Raw genomic sequence first — 20,898 nt, forward strand, 5'->3', positions numbered from 1 at the left:
CCATCAGTAAGATTGACACCTCACTGGCCCCATCACCTGGTATGGATTTAAACGGGGTCCATGGCAGACCCTTATCCGAGCATGCAGCCCGGCCGGTCAGGAAAGGGGGTGGGGATGAGCGAGCGCCCCCCCCCCCCCTCCTGAGCCGTACCAGGCTGCGTGCCCTCAACATGGGGGGGGATGCTTTGGGGAAAGGGGAGCCCTGCGGCCCCCCCACCCCAAAGAACCTTGTCCCCATGTTGATGAGGACAAGGGCCGCTTCCCGACAACCCTGGCCGTTGGTTGTCGGGGTCTGCGGGAGGGGGGCTAATAATAAGGGGGCCCCCCACCCTATGTGAATGAGTATGGGGTACATTGTACCCCTACCCATTCACCTGGTGAAAAAAGTGTAAATAAAAAAACACAACACAAGTTTTTAAAATAATTTGACAGCTCCGGTGGTCTTCTTCCATCTTGGGGAGTCTTCTCACCGGACTCCTCCACTATCTTCTGCTAGCTCTTTTACTAGCGGAGGAGCCCGGCTTTCTTCTTCTTCGTCGTCGCCATCCGAGGGTCTTCTTCCGACTTCGGGGTCTTGTCGGGCCTCCGCTATCATCTTATAGCTTTTTTTTACTAGCGTTGGCCCGGTCTTCTGTCGCCTCCACCTTTTGCTCTTCTTCTTCCTTGCGATGTTGACATGACGCTCTCTCTGGCCGCAATGGCAGGGATGCGTTATATGGGAACAAGGGGCGGGGTCACCGGGTGATGTCACATGGTGACCCCGTGCCTTATGACGTCACAGTTCCGGAGGATGCTGGGACTGACATAAAGGGGGCAGGGTCACCATGTGACATCACCTGGTGACCCTGTCCCTATATAAGTTGCTGCACAACGCGTCCCTGCCATTGCGGCCAGAGAGCGTTGTGTCAACATCGCAAGAAAGAAGAGAAGGCGGCGGCGACAGAAGACTGGGCCAACGCTAGTAAAAGAGCTATAAGATGATAGCGAAGGCCCGGCAGAATAACCCGAAGAGCAGGACAAGATCCCAGAAGAGCGGGACAAGACCCCTAAGGCCAGACTCCTCAGCTAGTAAAAGACCTAGCAGAAGAAAGCGGAGGAGTCCGGCGAGAAGACCCCCCAAGACTGAAGAAGAGAAGACCACCGGAGCAATTTTAAAAACTTGTGTTGTGTTTTTTTTAATTTACACTTTTTTCACCAACGGCCAGGGTTGTCGGGAAGAGGCCCTTGTCCTCATCAACAAAGCACCCCCCCATGTTGGGCACACGGCCTGGTACGGCTCGGGGGGGGGGGTCGCTTGCTCGGCCCCACCCCCTTTCCTGACTAGCCGGGCTGCGTGCTCGGATAAGGGTCTGCTATGGACTTTGGGGGGACCCCCATGCCATTTTTTCAGCGTAGGGGTTCCCCCTTAAATCCATACAAGGTGACGGGGCCAGTGAGGTGTCAATCTCGCCGATGGAGGCGGCAACATTGGCTTCCTTCGCTAGTCCCAGCTACCTGGAGCCACTTTCAAAATAAACTGACTTTTCTCCGTGTGCGAGCAACTCCGTTCATTTGAATAGGCCGACGGACTAGCAAACAGACGGGTGGATTGTCCGCCGGACTGCCAATTTTGAGTCAAAACTTCTTTCTAAGTCCGCCGGAGCCCACATACGGGCAGATTGTCCAGCGGACTCTGGTCCGCCGGATAGTCCGATCATGTGTAAGCGGCATTAGTGTTACATGATTTATCATTATATATATATATATATATATATATATATATATATATATATATATATATATATATATATATATATATACACACACAACTTTTTGAAAGATCCCAGAGGCTGCAACACCTAAGCAAGAGGCACCACTAACCAAACACTGCCATGAAGACCAAGGAACTCTCCAATCAAGAAAGGGACAATGTGGTTGAGAAGTACAAGTCAGGGATAGGTTATAAAAAAAAATCCAAATCTTTGATGATCCCTAGGAGCGCCACAATCTATCATAACTAAATGTAAAGAACATGGCACAACAGAAAATCTGCCAAGAGACGGCCGCACACCAAAACTCACTGGGCCAGGAGGGCATCAAAGAGGCAGCACAGAGACCTAAGGTAACCCTGGAGGAGCTTCAGAGTTCCACAGAAGAGACTGGAGTATCTGTACATAGGACGACAAGCCGTACACTCCATAGAATTGGGCTTTATTATGGCAGAGTGGCCAGAAGAAAGCCATTACTTTCGGCAAAACACAAAATGGCACGTTCTGAGTTTACGAAAAGGCATGTGGGAGCCCCCCAAATGTATGGAGGAAGGTGTTCTGGTCTGATGAGACTAAAATCTTACTTTTTGTCCATCAAAGAAAATGCTATGTCTGGCGCAAACCCCCCCAACACATCAAATCACACAAAGAACACCATCCCCACAGTGAAACATGGTGGTGGCAGCATCACGCTGTGGGGATGTTTTTCAGCAGTAGGGACTGGGAAGCTGGTCAGAGTTGAGGGAAAATTGGATGGTGCTAAATACTGGGATATTCTTGAGCAAAACCTGTACCACTCTGTGTGTGATTTGAGGCTAGGACAGAGGTTCACCTTCCAGCAGGACAATGACCCCAAACACACTGCTAAAGCAACACTTGAGTGGTTTAGGGGGAAACACGTAAATGTGTTGGAATGGCCTAGTCAAAGCCCAGACCTCAATCTAATAGAAAAGCTATGGTCAGACTTAAAGATTGCTGTTCACAAGTGCAAACAATCCAACTTGGAGGAGCTGGAGCAGTTTTGCAAGGAGGAATGGGCAAAAATACCAGTGGTTAGATGTGGCCAGCTCATATAGACTTATTCAAAGCGACCTAGAGCTGTGATAGCCTCAAAATGTGGCTCTACAAAGTATTGACTGTAGGGGGGTGAATAGTTATGCACATTGACTTTTTCTGTTATTTTGTCCTATTTGTTGTTTGCTTCACAATAAAAAAAAAAACACATCTTAAAAGTTGTGGGCATGTTCTGTAAATGAAACGATGCAAATCCTCAAGAAATCCATGCTAATTCCAGGTTGTGAGGCAACAAAACACGAAAAAAATGCCAAGGGGGTGGGGGGGGGGGGGGATACTTTTGCAAAGCACTGTACTGGCTACATTTTTGTTCTGAGACAGTATTAAAACTGGAAACAGCCAGGTAACTAGCAGCAATGTTTCACCTTATCGATTGATAAAAAAAGCAGATATGATGATTAAAGCTGGCCATACATGTAATGGCCTGTGATAAGTTTAAGTTGAAGAGATCACTTACAAGTGATACACCATCAATTAAAATATTGAATGGAGCAGAATCTGTATAGGTCGAAAATATCTTTTAGAAATAATCAAATTGATCACTTATTCATTCTATATTAGAGTCAGATCCTTGACATACATGTAGATATTTGTTTGATCCGATCTAAGCAACAAAATGTTGTTACAGCTGATCAGCCCCCGGCCTACACCACTGCGGTTAGATACATCATTTCCGGATCTTGCATTGGCCCCTCCTCCTGTAAACCCCCCGCCCCCCACCTTCTGGGTGTCCCAGAAAATGACAGGACCATTTAGAAAGCACAGCGTGATTCGCTCAACCACAGTAGGAAACCAGCTGCCAAATTCCTTAGATGCAATTCCTGGCGCCTGCACCCGAGCTGATGGTTTTGGGTGGCCAACATCGCTATATCCCTGGACAGGCAAGTGTCCTTATACTAAAAAGTCTCCAACAGTATTTGTAGCTGCTGACTTTACTTTTTTTTTTTTTTAAGATGCTGGAACTCCACTTTTAAATGAATCAAGAGCTCACTAAGTAGACTGAATAGAGACTGTGGTGTATGATTCTTATACCATTTGATTCATTTAGTTGCATCAAATGATCAATTCAATTATCACAGTAATAGGTGTGTGACCATTTAACATTCTGCTGAAAAAGATAAATAAGTTCACATCATTTTCTTGGTTGACTTAGCAGGTTGTCTTCTATTTCAGAACTAAATAGTCTATATCTGTTTCAGAACAGGCAAATATTTTTCAGATGTGGGGGATATCAGCGATTTTGCTGTGTTGAATAGTTCAGCACTGACCTTAGATCTGCAAAGCATACAAAAACACTACAGCTTGCCACAGTTTTACAAAGTCACCACTAGATGGCACCAAGACAACCCAATTTTTGGATTTAGAACTGCAGATATTTTATATGGGGAATTCAAATAAATGTTTGATGAGCCATTCTTACTGCTTGTGTACTGAAATCTATAAGAATATTGATTCAGCATTCATGAGGAAGGTTCCCAGGGTAAACACCAGCTTTGCCTTGTAAGTGCTTATCTTGGAGAAGCAGACTTTGTACTGAGGTCTGTTTAAACACCTATGGTGATGGTTGAAAATTTGGAGAGAGAAAAGTCTCATTAACAGTTATGTTATGACTGGAGACAGTGCAAGGTTATGTCACTGCTACACAAGAGAGACTGATCTCTGATAAACAACAGTTCAGAGACTGATTGCTACATACACATCTGCAGCCGATCAGAAATAATTAGCTGATAAATCTATTCTAGTCTGCATATTATTACTCCTAATCCTATAGAGACTGGGATTTACTGATCTGGAAATGCTGCAGGAGCTTCAGTTAAGACGATTTAAACAAACAGTACTTTATTGACTTTTTAATCATTAAACAGAATTGGGAGTATAATGCAACAGCATTAAACAAAGTGGTCACTCTAGGGAAAGAACAAAGTAAAGTATTTCTGAAAGTTTTCCTCAACTGTTTGTTTACACTGATCAGCACGTAAAGACCACCTTACAGAATGAGAACATAAAAATCCCTTTCCTTAGGGAAAATCCCTTCTGCCTGTAATAGGACTGCTTACTGTTATTTTGTATCCGCCATGTTTTATTTAGCTCCCATTGTAGAGACAGATTACTTCCTGGTTTTAAGCTTCCTTGGAATTCTCTTATCCCTCAAGAAACCTTCATAAAATAGATAAGTAGTCCTACTTCTGAAAACAATAGCGCTGTTGTGATGATCACAAACCACGAACAAATATATTTTAAGTAAAACTAAAATTCCTGATCTCCATGTTTTTCCCAGGACAGTGACTCAGAAAATGCTGAGGTTAAGGATTAATGTGACAACCAGGATTTTAGGTGGATATCAGTTACCATCCACATTTTCCTCAGACAGGGTTCTTTACAGACATGCAGAGGTTATTGCGCCTACACACCTTGACCGGAAGAGCAGGAAGTCTGGGCTAATTGGTTCGGCACGGAGATGTCGATTACCAATCAACATTCACTGGACACTACAAGGCTATTTCCATGAAAGACAACACAAATAATGTGTTTACATATTCCACTTGCTATACTAAATGATGAAGCAGTATAACAATATCTGCTCTGCTTTGAATTGTGTGTGGAAGGAGTAACAAGGCCACCTATATGGCCCAAGGACAAGATCACCCTAGCAGGTACAGTACATACCACCATTATGAAACCATAGAGTCTATAGGTTTTAAACAAACTGCTGAATACACATGAAAGTGTTGCTTTGGTACTGTGCTGGCAGATCTCATTGGATGTAAACTAGATTTAGTCTAGAAAAATAGTATAGTACTGGATAGGAGATTTCAAAGGTACATATTTCAGATATACACTACAACGTGTTATTAAAAAAGTACAACGTACGTCTCTTTATTTATACACAACACTCCAATAAAATGGATACAGACATACATTCAGAGTCATAGGTATATACACAGAATCCCTATTAGCGACACCGTTAAATGCTGCAATTCCATACTTAAAATACTGCGTCCAAAAACTTCTACATGTTTCGCCAAAACTGCTTCATCTGGAAAAATGGACGAAGTTGTTCAAAAGTAATTTTTAGATAAAATCTGATATAGATTCTCAACCTCAACGTAGGTCCAGGGGTGAGCACTTACAGGAAGTCAACCAAAAATGTCATCCGACAAACATATTTTGCACTCCGTGGTCAAACGTGGCCGTGTTGGGTCACCTGTAGGGGGGGATGACTTGATGTAAATTTTATCACAGCAGATATTGAATAATAGCACCCCTTTTAATTCCTAAATTTACGCTGCATATATCTAGTATCACTATTGGGACCTCAAGCACATGGAGTCTTTGAGGAGCTCAGGTTCAGCATGGAGGACAGCACATGTGGAACCATCTATTGAGAATATACCTCAGTTTGTATCATGGAGAAACAATGATTTGGCTTTTTTCCCCCTCTTTCATGTGATAACACACACCAACTGATTTTCAGGTGCGCGTGTCAAGACGTTATACCTTAAGAGGTGAGCTGTGTGTTATTTGCCTGGCCTCCATGTACTTGAGCTCCCAATAGTGATACTAGATATATTCAGCGTACATTTAGGAATTAAAAGGGGTACTATTATTCAATATCTGCTGTGATAAAATTTACATCAAGTCATCCCCCCCCCCCTACGGGTGACCCAACACGGCCGCGTTTGACCACGGCGTGCAAAATATGTTTGTCTGATGACATTTTTGGTTAACTCCCTGTAAGTGCTCACCCCTGGACCTACGTTGAGGTTGAGAATCTATATCAGAATTTATCTAAAAATTACTTTTTTTTTTTAATCTTTATTTAAAAAAATGTTTCCGTACAAAAAGTATAAAACATAATATACATATGCACCCTACTCCCCCCCCCCCCCCCATAGCCCTACTACCTCTTCATATTTCTTCGTTGATTTAAACAGTTTCCATTGCTCCCATTTCTTTCTGAATTTCTTTTCCCCACTCTCCTCATCCTCTTCCCATCCCTCCATTCTATACATAATCCTCTACTTTTCCTATCCATTCCCTCAATTTTGGGGCTTCCACCTGTCTCCAATTTTTTGGTATCAAGCTCTTTGTTACGTTTATTAAATTTCCTATGAGGCCTTCTTTGTACTTTTGAGTTGGGGTGTCTGTACCATGGAAAAGACATGTCCATGGATTTTCTAGTACCCGAGTTCCTGTTATTATTTTTATTAAAGTTAATGTTTCTCTCCAGTACTTTCTAATTTTTCGGCATTCCCACCAGATATGTGCCGCACTCCCTTGCTGTCCACACCCTCTCCAGCACATCCCGAGTTGCTCTTCCTGGTATCTCCTCATCTTGTCTGGTGTCCTATACTATCTAGCAAGGCTTTTGTAATTCATTTCTATTGTATTAAGATTTTTCGATATCCCGTGTGTTAGGTGCAAGATTTTTTCTATATTCTGTTTCTCCCCTCGTGGCCCTATTTCTTCTTCTCATTTTTTTATATATATATATATAGGTACCTCCGTCTCATCCACTTCTCCCAGCATCTTATATATCTGTGAGATATTTACTCTTATTATTTTCCCCTCACACATCCGCTCTAAGATGTTAAGATCTTCTCCGCTTCTCAATGGTTGTGGCAATGATGAGACAAAATGTCTGAGCTGGAGGTACCTCCATCCATCTATATCCATGTACTCCTGTAGTGTTTCTAACATGTTTATTTTACCCGCGTTTATTATGTGCCTCAATTGAATATCTTCTCTTCTAATCCAGTGTCCTCCCATAGTGCTCTTCCCCGGTGGAAATAAGTTATTTTCTTTTAATGTCATTAATGGAGAGTTGTATTTCCACTTATTATGCTTGTGAATTCCGTCCCATATTCTAAAAACGTTTTTTGTGAGTGCAAGTGTTGTTGGTCCGAGTGATCTGTGTTTTGGGGGTATCCAAATTTCCTTTCCGAATCGTGTCTCTGCAGAGCTGTGCTCTATTGCCACCCATCTTTTTTCATTATCTAATTTTGTCCACTCCACCACCCATGTTAATACTATAGATTCGTAATATTTCTTAAAATCCGGTACTTTTAGACCTCCCCTCTCTTTTCCCAGTTGTAATACCTTTAAGGCTATTCTAGGCTTCTTATTTTTCCAAATGAGCTTGGTTATTAGACGTTTAATAGTATTAAAGTAGACTGGAGGAATATATATCGGTAACATCTGTAACTTATATAATATTTTTGGTTGTATGATCATCTTGAGGGCATTTATCGATCATATCTAAAAATTACTTTTGAACAACTTCATCCATTTTTCCCGATGAAGCCGTTTTTGGCGAAACATGTAGAAGTTTTTGGACGCAGTATTTTAAGTATGGAATTGCAGCATTCAACGGTGTCGCCATTAGGGATTCTGTGTATATACCTATGACTGAATGTATGTCTGTATCCATTTTATTGGAGTGTTGTGTATAAATAAAGAGAAGTTTTTTGTACTTTTATAATAACACGTTGTAGTGTATATATGAAATATGTACCTTTAAAATCCCCTATCCAGTACTCTACTATTTTTCACACTAAATGGGATGTCGGTACCTTTATGCATACAGATTTTTTGGAAATTGATCTCTAGCCACATTTTGACTAGATTTAGTCTAGGTTGCTCTAGTAAAGAGCAAAAGATCTAGAAGCTGGGCATCCACATTGTATGTTACAGAGGGGAGACTGTGGGGGAAATTTACTAAAACAGGAGCACTCAGAATCTGGTGCAGCTGTGCATGGTATTCAATCAGCTTCTAACTTCAGCTTGATTAATTAAGCTTCGACAATAAAACCTGGAAGCCGATTGGTTTCTTTGCAAATTTGCACCAGATTTTCCCCCAGTATGCTCCTTATTCATCAGTGGGGAAAGACTGAGTTTCTTATTTTAAATTGTGGACAGTAGCTTGTAGTCTGCCTGAGGCCTCCCCCAAGCACATACCTAGAGATTAAGAAATGTATATTTAAAAAAATGTTTTAGGTATACTATGTGAATGGGAACACAAACATGTAGTGTTTTCTCAAATTCGGCTGAACAAGTGGAAATGCACTTTAAGCAGCCAGAAACTTCTGTTGCTTTGAAATTCAGGCAAAAGTAAGGTATCTCACCTGCCGTCTGTTCTGCTCCCGTGCTGGTGATGAATAGGAACTAATTAACATAGGAGACTGCTTGCTGGACCCTGGAAAAAACAAAAAAACAAAACAAAAAAAACACGTGTTTTACTCTCTTGGGCTACAGCTCTGCAATAATTGCTGTGCAATTATTCTACAAGTCCATTCATACACATAGAAATGCAGGTTGGCTTATATCATCAATAAAGAATTCTGCCTGGCACATCAGGAACAAACAGGAATGTGTACAATTTAACTGTCACCAAACACAAGCGATTTTTAAATGGATGTTAGTTCCCAGTGACTGCGCACTGCTCTCCCAGACAAAAGTGCTGGGGGATGTCTGGGATTCCAGAGAGCGATTGCTGAACACATGTATTATACATCTGGTAATGTCACAACTGATACCTGTAAGCACAGCCAGGTGGAGAGGACATCTTTCATCTACACCGTGTAAATATGCTTCCAACAGGGGATGTCAAGGCAAATATCTGCTCTCCTCACATTTTGTATTTTGGTAACATGAGAGCTTTTAAATTATAAATGCTTTTTGTTCTTTTACCCAATTATAGGATTACCCTGATGATCACACTGGTCTTTATATAAAAATTATACAATTCCAAATCAGAATTAGAAGAACCCACGGGCCCGGAAGAGGAAAAGGATCAAAAAGCAGCAGCATTTTTATTGTTGACATTTCTTTCTCAAGGCAGACTGAGCTTCATTGAAGCTGCTGCTTTGATCCATTTCCTCTGCAACACTTGCAAGTGCCTCTATACCAGTTTTGGATTTGTATGCATTTCTTTGTGGGTGAGCACCTGGCACTTACCTCAGAGTCCAGTGGCCACCCTTGGGACTGTAAAAATTATACAGCGGTCATGAGGGACCATAAAGTAGAACTTTGCCTTAAGAAAAAAATGTACCATTGAAAGCATTTTTGCTACTGCTTTAGCAAATGTGATTTGTGACTTGTAATTTCCACATATAACACAATGCACAGCTAGGAGAGTGAAGTTTTTTTTTATTTTACTCAACTACAATTGGTTAATACAAAGCCTGATCACCTCTCAGTCTGATTGGTATTGAAGTGGTTAATGTCCTGACACTTTCACCAACTTCCTGTCCAGGCCAATTTTCAGCGCTGCCACAATTTGAATGACAATTACTCAGTCATGCAACAATGTACCCAAAGTAAATATTTATTTTGAAGACAGGTAGAGCTTTCTTTTGATGTTTTTTTTAATCAGAAAGATTTTTGTGTCACAAAAACTGATGTACAATATAAACAGATATATCATAGTAACTTCAGGGTGTACATTAGTAACAGTATTATATTTCAGTTGTTGGCCTAAAGCATAGAACTCAGACACAATATTTCTAATAAAGTACTTATATCAGGTGTGTTCAGCTTCTGCTTTTAACTCCGTACATTTCACTAGTAAGTTGGTAGCAATGTATTTGACACACTGGTAGTCATAAACAAAAGGGGAACTGTGATTGAACCAACTACCTGTCAGGGCTGGCTTAGCCCTTCCTCCTCTGGGCTGGCTGCTCAGCTGTCGGCTAATTGCCAGCTCTCTTCTCTTTCCACAGTTACCAGCTGTTCCCGATGATGCTCGTCTGACCTGCCTATTTAAAAAGGAAGTAAACCCTAATGGGTTTACTTCCTCTTTTTTTCCCTGCAAAGGTAAAGCATAATGGACTACTATGCATCGCATAGTAGCTCATTATGTGTCACTTACCTGACACAGGAGCCAGCGAAGTCGCCGCTGTCCCCTGTAGTCCGCCGCATCCATGTTGCTGGTGGCGTCTCGCAGCTCCGACGAATCACAGCGGCGCAGCCGCGATGACGTCACTCCCGCGCATGCGCACGGGAGTCGCGTCTCGCAGCTCCGCCGCTGCCATACGGCGAAGCCGCGATGACGTCACTCCCGCGCATGCGCACGGGAGTTGACAAATTAGGCAAATCCATTCTTGGATTTGCCGCATTTAGTGCGCCTGCGCGCCGCTGTCTACGGCGCATGCGCCGTAGACAGCGGTGCCCATTTTCGGGCAAATATCTCCTAAACCATATAGGTTTAGGAGATATTGCTTGGACCTACAGGTAAGCCTTAATCTAGGCTTACCTATAGGTCCAAGTTGTTTGGAAGGGTTTACTTCCTCTTTAAAGGCTTCCAGCACACTGTTTCCTTTGCCTTTGCGTTGGTCACATCACAAGGAACCATCTCCTGCTGTTTGTTTCAAGACTGGCTTGCTGACATCCCTCCACATCCCTTTTAAAGGATCTAGATGTTTACATTTGGAGCAGTCTATTGAGAACTAGCTGAGAGGATGCCAAACCCAGTTTTTTTATATAAGAGATGAACCATAAAGGAAAGCATCAAACTTTCCAATATCATTGCCGCCAACATCCCAAAATGTGTAAATAGAAAGATCCCCTAACAAGGAGATCACAGTACTCCCCGGTACAGCAGGACTTTTAAGGCAGACCAAAATGAGTAAAAAATATATTACAAATTTATTTCCAAAAATACACAAAATCGTTTTACAGGACAGTATAAAAATCCATACATATATCAATAGGTGGAATCATGTAAATATATTGTCTGCACATCAAAGGTTTCATATATGATTTTAGAATGTGAACTCCAAAACGTCTGACATGTTTCAGGAAAACATTCCCTTCTTCAGAGGCATATCTAAGGAGAACAAATAGCTGTAATCATTTATTTTTAAGAGAACAAAACTAAATCTCATATCAAGAGTAAATAGTTGTGTGTGAGTATATATATATAAATGTATATCAAAAATGTTGTCTGCCAGAATTATTGATAGATCACCCTACAGAGATGCACAGCCAGAAAATGCTAGGGACCCATAGGTGGCCTGCATCAAACCCACATGTAGTCTGTTCCCCCAGCAGCACAATACAAGACCTATGTGTGGGTTTGATGCGGGCCACCTATGAGTCCCTAGCACTTTCTGGCTGTGCATCTCCGTGGGGTGATCTATCCTTAGATATGCCTCTGAAGAAGAGAATGTTTTCCTGAAACATGTCAGGCGTTTTGGAGTTCACATTATAAAATCATATATGAAACCTTTGATATTGAGCAGACTATATATTATTACATGTATGATTCCACACATTGATATGTATGGATTTTTATACTGTCCTGTAAAACAATTGTGTATTTTTGTGAATAAATTTGTAATATATTTTTTACTCTTATTTTGGTCTGCCTTAAAAGTCCCGCTGTACTGGGGCGGTACTGTGATCTCCTTGTTAGGGGATCTTTCTATTTAGAGTGTCCAGCCAAGGTTGCCAGATTTTATAGAACTTATTAACCGCATTTCTATGTTGATATTTTGATGGTATTTAATCACCGCTGGGCTTATTTATTCTAAAACAAAAAAAACCCCCAAAGATTTAGAAAAAAAAAAGTAGTGTTTTTTTAGATTCTGTTATAACATTTTGCAAATATATTGTCATACTTTATAAATTTAGGCCAAAATGTTATCTGATACATTTTTTTTTAGTAAAAGTAACCAATGTCAGTGTGTATTTAATTGTGACAGGCAGTTTTCCCGAGGCGATAGTGTGTGTGTGTGACAAGTAGGCAAAGTTCCTGAGGTGATAGTGTGTGGGATAGGCAAGCAGTGTTCTGAGGTGACAGTGTGTTGCAAGTAGTGTTCCTGAGGTGATACCGTGTGTGACAGGCAAGCAGGCAGTGTCCCTGAGATGACAGAGTGTGTTGCAAGCAGGCAGTGTTCCCGAGGTGGCAGTGTGTTGCAAGCAAAAAGTGTTCTTGAGTTGACAGTGTATGGCAAGCAAGCAGCATTCCAGAAGGACAAGTGTGTGTGGCAAGAAGATAATATTCCAAAGATAACACTGAGTGATAGGTAGGCAGTGTTCTGGAGGTGACAGTAGTGTGTAATAGGCAGTCAATGCTCCTTAGGCGATAGTGTGTTGCAAGCAGGCAGTGTTCCTGAGATGACAGTGTGTGACAGGCAGGCATTGCTCCTGAGGTGATTGATGGGCACAATTCATAGTTACATAGGTAGACATTGTACCTAATGCTATGGGGAGTCCCAGAGAAAAATCCTACACTTCTAGTGTAAAAAGGGTACATAACCAAGTGTTTCAGTGACATTATTAGTGGCAAGCGAAACAAAATGCTACATAGAAATAGCTGCTTACATTATGAAACTAATCCCTGCCATGAATTGGTTGCTTGATGAAAATTTGTATTTTTTTCCCTGCAAAGTTACAGGTTGAATCTGATTATATGCTCCGAATGACAATATAGGTGCGGTTACAAATGAGTTCTCTTCTGAAAGTTAAATGGCACAGACACCCCTGCTCCTCCCAGGGGGGCGTTCTTCCTAATGAACTCTTACAGACCAAGCTTTGGTGGGAAGGATGGAAAAACCGAGACGTCGCAGACAGCTGCTCTACTCCGGTATAATCTGACAACTGTCACAATTCATTACTTATGAGAGGCATAATAAATTGCTTTCAATTCATGCCTTATTCCCACAGTGTTTACAATAAAGGGGTATCAGGATACTCATTAAACTGGATGCCATTGAATATCATGCCATTACACAATAGCCCCTGCTTTCTCTGTGGAAAGAAACGAAACTGTAAGCTTTTAAAGCTCAACTCTAGCTAAACGTTCAACTGTGAAGACCTCAGGTTTCTGCAAATCGGCTGCAGCAGTAAATCCTCAGAGAGCTTCTAAAACTTCCCCACTCTAGTTTCATGTTAAAGCATTAAAAAAAAAAAAAAAAAAAAAAAAAAAAGTGTATGAACTGGACACTTTAAAGCGGTTGTATACCACTGCCCATTTTTTCCCCTGCAAGGTAAGTCATAATTTGCTAGTATGCATCACATGTCAATGTCAGCGCTGCAGCCGCTTCTATCAACACCCCTCTTGCTTCTGGGTTCGCAGGCTTTGGCTCTGTGACTGGCAGGGGCCGCGATGATGTCACTCCCACGCATGAATGTGGGAGCCGCCGTTCACAGCACAGGGCTCAGAAGGAACAGCACAGGTGGCCATTTCTTCAGAGTGCATGCTCCAATGATGTCACTGGCTGCATGTAATGTAAATCTCTCCTAAACGGTGCCCATGTAAGAGATATTTACACTATCTATAGGCAAGCCTTATTATGGGCTTACCTATAGTCAAAAATCAGGTATGGAAATTTACTCCCTCTTTAAGTCCTGGTTCACAGATATGCGATGCAGGAACCAGCGGGATTACAGTGCAGGTTCCCGCATCATGTGTCATCTGCCAGAAGTGTGAACACAACACCCATGCGATCAGATTCCAGTGTGGACCAGAAAAATAAATAAAAATAAAGTCCTGCACCATTTTGGTTCAAATGCGATGAAAATTCAGCCGTACAATCAATACGGGTGAATCTGCATTGCCAAACATTGCATGTGATCTTCGCACAGCAGCACGGTGCAAATCACATGCGATGTCCAACATCGCACACGTGTGAACCCAGCCCCAGGATCCCTATGTGATAAATACTGCCCCATTCCCCTCATCTTGCCATATTGTATCATCACAGTGTTATACTGAACTGATCTTAAAGTGTATCTAAACTCAAAAACGTAATACAATGCACAATGTAATAAATGTGCAAATATAATGTGCAAAAAAGGCACTTTAGAAGTGAGTGCCCATCACAAAAAACCTGCAAAAATAAAATAAACAGCATGTTTGGGAGATACTACTATGGGAAAGAACATATACGCAGTCACTGCTGACCTCTCTAAAAATATTAGCTGCCTTTTTGTCATGCTGATCCAGTGGCTTCAATATCTTGTAAGTCAATGACCCAAAGCACAGAATACAGTCCAGGACACCAATTTGGTGGCATTTTTATTCTGAAATCAGAAAGCATGAAGCCAGATAATGCCTGGCAGCATACATTTCCAGAGGTAGGTCAGCAACAGCAGTATCCCATGTCTAGGCCTTAAAATGCAGATACCCTAGTGATCTAGATGAGTGTTTCTCAAAGCCAATCCTCAAGGTGCCTAAACAGATCATGTTTTTGGGCTTGCCATTATTTTGCACAGGTGATTTGATCAGTTTCACTGCCTTAGTAATTACCACAGCCGTTTCATCTGAGGAGAATCCTGAAAACATGACCTTTTGGGGCGCCTTGAGGACTGGAGTTGAAAAACACTGATCTAGATCACACATTAAACCAAGACCTATTTCACACAAAGTTCAAAATGTAAAAACATACCCTTTGATAATTTAACACCCACATAAAAGCCACTCAGAATTCATCAAGCTGCATTAAAGCTCACAACAAAGCCCTGAAGTCATTGAAGTCCTTCTTTTAGGACCCTTTCACACTTGTAAGACATGAAAGTCGCACAACTTTGTCACGCAACCTGAAGAAATGACTGTGTAATCTTGAGGTCTATGGCTCTCAAGTCGCATCAGTCGGACCAAAGTAGTGCAGAGACTTCTTAAAGGTCGCTGCAACTTTCAGTTGCACAGATATGAACGGTTGGAAATCATGGGGTAACAACTTTGCAGTCCAAAGTCACAGGACAAGTCACACAAGTGTGAAAGAGGCCCTACCAGCTCAGCTCACCCTGCCTCCCTCTCCCAGCAGGGATTCAACAGCCTGTCAATGTTTAACATAAACACAGAGTACAGAAGAAAGAGACAAGATTCTGACTCACTGCTTGCAGTGGAAAGCAGGGAAGCGGAGATAATGGCATGAAGCATGCTGTGATCTTTGGGAATGCATTGCTCCACAGTGCCTGCCATCACAGAGGTCAGACAGGGTTTGTATTAAAGTGCACGTACAGTTATTAAAAATATGTTAACATTTGAATGGCCACAGGATGACTGAGTTGTCCTTGACAGTGTTCCTCATAAATTGCCTCACTTAACACTGCTTCAGAGTATAAAATGTCTCTCTCTATATGTATATTTTTAGCACACACCAATGATTATAAAAGTACTTTTTTTTTTACCAAGGAAAAAAAAGCAGTACGGTGCTCCAATTACAAAGCAGTTTCAATTAATCCTATGATGACTTCTGATTCGTTGCTACAAAAGGACTTACAGTCCACACTATCAGATTTGTGTGAGGACAGCAAGGGTTCCCTTACCACTGTAAATGTCCTTGTGAACGAGGGACTCCCCTTGGCTGTTGTAGTATTGCATAGAGGGCTGTGTTCTCTCATAGCCGGAGTGTGGCTCCCGAATGCCTAGCAGTGCTGGTGAGGATGATGTGCTGCCCACTGTACCGTGACAAAAAGAAGCATTAATATTGGATTTATTATCACAGCTTATCACGCACATTGAATGACTGTCTCAGATTCTTCTAAGAAGTAATCATGCAGCAGTAAGAGGGAGGCAGGAAGGAGGGGGGGGAGGGGCAGACATGTGTGGTCTGTATATACATGGAAAGTCTAAGGGTACAGAATAGATTGATCACTAGATTCATAACCTGACTTTAGCATGACAGTAACAAACTTGTCAGCCCTGTAACTTTTCTTAGCCAGAAAGATGTGTCCCACTCTGAAATTAGTTCCATTTTTTTACGTCGGCCTGACTTCAGGGCTAAGCCCTGACAATGGCTCAATCCCCGATACAGTAGGAGGAGAGCTCCCCTTTTTTGGACATGGGTACTTTCACCGGTCTGAAAAATAGCAGTTGCTAAACTAAATGCCAACGTCAGGCCCTCCAAGTGAAACTAGTTTCAGAGGGACAAAAACAATGAAGGGGCAGGTGCAAACCCATAGGTCATTATCCAAATGAAAATGGAATTTATTGATATAAAAACCAATCAACAAAATGCACACTCACAAAGGTGCATAAGTATACAGCAAGTACATGGAAGGATAACATGAGGTAGAACATCCAAGTGTTTCTGCAGCCTCAGATATCATGCTAACATGTTTCAGGCGCACACCCCCTTCTTCAGAGTTGTACACAATCTCATCTTTTATATTTTACCATAAATTGGGTAATGTATTGCATTTGTGTTCATTAAAATTAATAAAATTGTATTTTTCATAGTCCCTGCTTTCAGAAATCATATTTGGGGGGGGGTTTAAGTAACCTTCAGGTCTAAAATTATAATTTTTTTGTTTTAAACGTGTGCGTAAAAAAAGATAACCAAAGTGGCTCTTTCAGAGAATATATTCACCTGGAAGTATATTAAGGTTGATTTTGATTGTACAGGAGCAGGATGGGGTATGCTCCTGGCACTCTTAAGAACTAAATAAGTGACTTGAATTGGCTACAAAACATCTTCATCATTACATAAGTCCAGTTGAATGGGACTACCAAGAACTGGATACATGAGAACCTTTAGACATTTTGGAAAGAAAGTAAATATATATTTCATATACTGTGAATGTGTCCATTGATATACAGGATTCACTTTATAAATCTATGTCAAAACCTAAAATTGGGACAGTCATTTGATCAGAAATGAATAAAGACAGATATAAAAACAAAGCAAAATAAACATTATAAAAAGCTAATTAGTTAACCCAAGTGTTCCAATTCTGTATGTTTCCGTAATAAATGAAAGCGGGTACATCGTGCAGAACACACACAACAGTCTGGGGATGCGTTCAGGTAAAGCCGTGCCCTAGGCACACACTGATTATTTTAGTAATACATCTTAGCATGCAAAGCTTGGTTTGCTGTCAAACTGTCTCCATGTCTGCAAAATCACATTAGTGGAAAAGAAAGAGTCTGAAGCTGTAGGGACCGGAATCAGACAGTCTTGTCAAAATCCGCACATGTTAAAAAGTGCAGCAGCAACTCCATGACAGATGCATGGTTCCCGGGAAGGCTTTGTGCTGTGTCAGGATATGCTTGTATAGCCATTGCCTTGTATCATGTGATTCGTTCCTCACCTGACTGGATTATGGGTGACATCTGCTGATTAGTGGTTGATAAAGACGGGTGGGATTTGAATCGGTCACGCTCTAACGTAGAGACTGGGGTGATAAAATGAGACTGATTCCAGCCATCCTGCAAAGAAAAACTCATTAAACCACCACAATTAAATGATATACATTACATGGCAGAGCACTGAAGAACATTCACAACTTTGTATATGAAGTCCCCACAGCTGTATAGATATTGAGGTTTGACATTTGCGCAAATTTTATGTGCTGTCTATTACTGTATGTCTGCTGCAAATGTAGGAAAATGAAGGTCTCAAGGAAAAAAAGGTAGATTTTCTTTTCGATGAATCTACTAGACAGGAAGTCAGTTGTGTTAAGAAAAAAAATATTGATCCCCAATTTTCCATTTTCACTTTCCATTTATTTTAAATATTTTCTGTTAAGACTGCCTATTTAAAATCTATTTGACATTTTTAAAAATGTACGTACAGTGCAAATCAAATAGATTGTTTAGGTAGGCTACCTCCAGTGCTGATGTACACCATTTAAAATGCACAAGTAACCCTTTCATGAGCATTAGAACTTCAGATCTATAACTGAAATAACCTCAGTCAGAAGGATTTAAAGTGAACCTGTGAATAAAGTAAATAGATTATATACATAATCTTCACAAGCAGTAAATTAACTTTGAAACACCAAGATCTGGAGCGGCACTATGGAATAATTCATCCTTCAAGATAACAGTGACTCTAGAACTTGACTGAAACGTCACTGTAAACAATTTATATCACATGGCGTTTATAGTAGTAGGCTGGCAGTCTTGCTAGAAGTCCAGCTGGGACGTCTGTGCCTCTGTTGTAAATTTTCAGGATGAATTTCTTCACAGCTCTTGCAGCTACAGATGTTGTCAGTGAGGGTGGATTATAAAGGTCATGTATTTATTGTTAAAGTATAACTAAAGGCAAAACTTTTTTTCCCCATTTGGATAGAGGGACAGTAGAATTTTGTGTCATCTGTGTCCTATTGGGGAGATCTGCCTTCACTTTCTGTCCCACAGTCAAAACAGGAAGTGTGAAGAAATCCCTCCAACGTGAGGAGATCTCTGGATGTCACCAGAATTTAATTATTGTTGTCATTTCCCCTTTATTCTGGTCTTGCTGACAACCAAAAGCTTAGAATTTTCTTTCACTTTTGCTCTTGGTAATAATGGTAAACAGGACAAATAGAGAGGGTGAATCAACCTAATGGGGGCACAGACAGCAATAAAAACCTGAGAGGCGTTCTAATCCCTCTCCGCTCTATCCAAAACAAAAGATAGATTTTTTTGCCTTTAGTTATACTTTTAGAACGTGTGAATATTAGAATATAAATAACCTGGTTATAAGTTCACTTTAAAGTTTTTTTTCTTTTCTTGTCAGAATTTAAATTTGCAAGGATTGAACAATGTGGCCCTCCTTTCTTTCTGCTCCTTCACAGTTTGAAGCATGGAGAAGCCAGACTTAATAGCACGTTATTGTGTTGTTGTTTTTTGTGTGATCCAAGTCAAATTAATGCAGTTAAGACTATGAACATGGTTGCATGACTTAGTCTGGTCCCTTCAAAGAATACTTTTCACAAACTTTACAGTCCACTCTCCCAGTAATAATATGGGTGCACAAGCGCTTTAACCTGTCTAATTTAGGTAGCACAGATCTGTGTTCTGGTACAGGAATACACTAAAATTGCATAGATCTTTATCCAGGGGTCAGTGGGCATAATAGTTTACTTTTTATTTATTTCTCTTGCTGCTGCACATCCATTAGCTGCTCTTGGTGATCTGATTCAACAAAGCCTGGCTTCATTAACATTGCGGCCTGTTGAAGACCATGCTGTGATGGAATTTTCAGAAGCAAAAACTATGCGAACATAAAAAAAAATGTATGTGTATATATATATATATATATATATATATATATATATATATATATATACACATACACACACATACATACATACACACACATATACACACACAGTGCATCCCTGAAAGTATTCACAGCACTTCACTTTTTCCACATTTTGTTGTTACAGCCTTATTCCAAAATGGATTAAATTTAATTATTTTCCTCAAAAAAAAAAAACAATACCCCATAATGACGTGAAAAACATTTGTTTGAAATCTTTGCAGATTTATATATAAAAAAAAAAAAAATACTTTGTTGAAGCACCTTTGGCATCAATTACAGCCTTTTAAATATGATGTTACAAGCTTGGCACACCTATTTTGGGCAGTTTCTGCCATTCTTCTTTGCAGGATCTGTTTGAAATCTTTGCAAATTAAAAAAAAAAAAAAAAAATCTACATGTACATAAGTATTCACAGCCTTCGCTATGACACTCAACATTGAGCTCAGGTACATCCCGTTTCCACTGATCATCCTTGAGATTTTTCTACAACTTCATTGGAGTCCAACTGTGGTAAATTCAGTTGATTGGACATGATTTGTAAAGGCACACATCGGTCTATAGAAGGTCCCACAGTTAACAGTGCATGTCAGAGCAGAAACCAAGCCACAAAGTACAAGGAATTGTCTGTAGACCTCCGAAGACAGGATTGTTATGAGGCATAGATCTGGGAAAGGGTACAGAGAAATTTCTGTAGCATTGAAGGTCCGGCTGAATACAGTGCCTTCCATCATACGTACATGGAGGAAGTTTAGACCCACCGGGGGGGAAAGAGCCTTAGTCAGGGAGGTGACAAAGAACCCAATGGTTGCTCTGTCAGAGCTCCAGTGGTTCTCTGTGGAGAGAGGAGAACCTTCCAGAAGTACAACCATCTTTGCAGCACTCCACCAATCAGGCCTGTAGGGTAGAGTGGCCAGATGGAAGGAAGCCACTCATCAGTACACATACACATGACAGCCCGCCTGGAGTTTGCTAAAAGGCACCTCAAGGACACTCAGCCCATGAGAAACAAAATCCTCTGGTCTGATTAAACAAAGATTGAACTCTTTGGCCTGAATGGCAAGCGTCATGTCTGGGGGAAACCAGGCACCGCTCATCAC

General features: G+C 41.1%; 1 protein-coding gene across 8 annotated transcripts in view; it reads right to left on the reverse strand.

The window, feature by feature from the left end:
* Positions 1-20,898, reverse strand: part of PKP4 (plakophilin 4) — a 474,949-nt gene that overhangs the window by 4,132 nt on the left and 449,919 nt on the right. For all 8 annotated transcript variants that reach the window (XM_077447646.1, XM_077447645.1, XM_077447649.1 and 5 more), the window contains 3 exons: positions 17,862-17,979; positions 16,098-16,229; positions 8,948-9,018 (listed from right to left, as the gene is read on the reverse strand). In XM_077447646.1, coding sequence (XP_077303772.1) covers positions 8,948-9,018; positions 16,098-16,229; positions 17,862-17,979 — 321 coding nt within the window. The remainder of the gene's footprint in view (positions 1-8,947; positions 9,019-16,097; positions 16,230-17,861; positions 17,980-20,898) is intronic.

Source organism: Lithobates pipiens, unplaced genomic scaffold (genome assembly GCF_037356315.1).
Source record: "Lithobates pipiens isolate NorthernLeopardFrog02 unplaced genomic scaffold, aLitPip1_a1.2 Scaffold_22, whole genome shotgun sequence".
Lineage (NCBI taxonomy): Eukaryota > Metazoa > Chordata > Amphibia > Anura > Ranidae > Lithobates > Lithobates pipiens.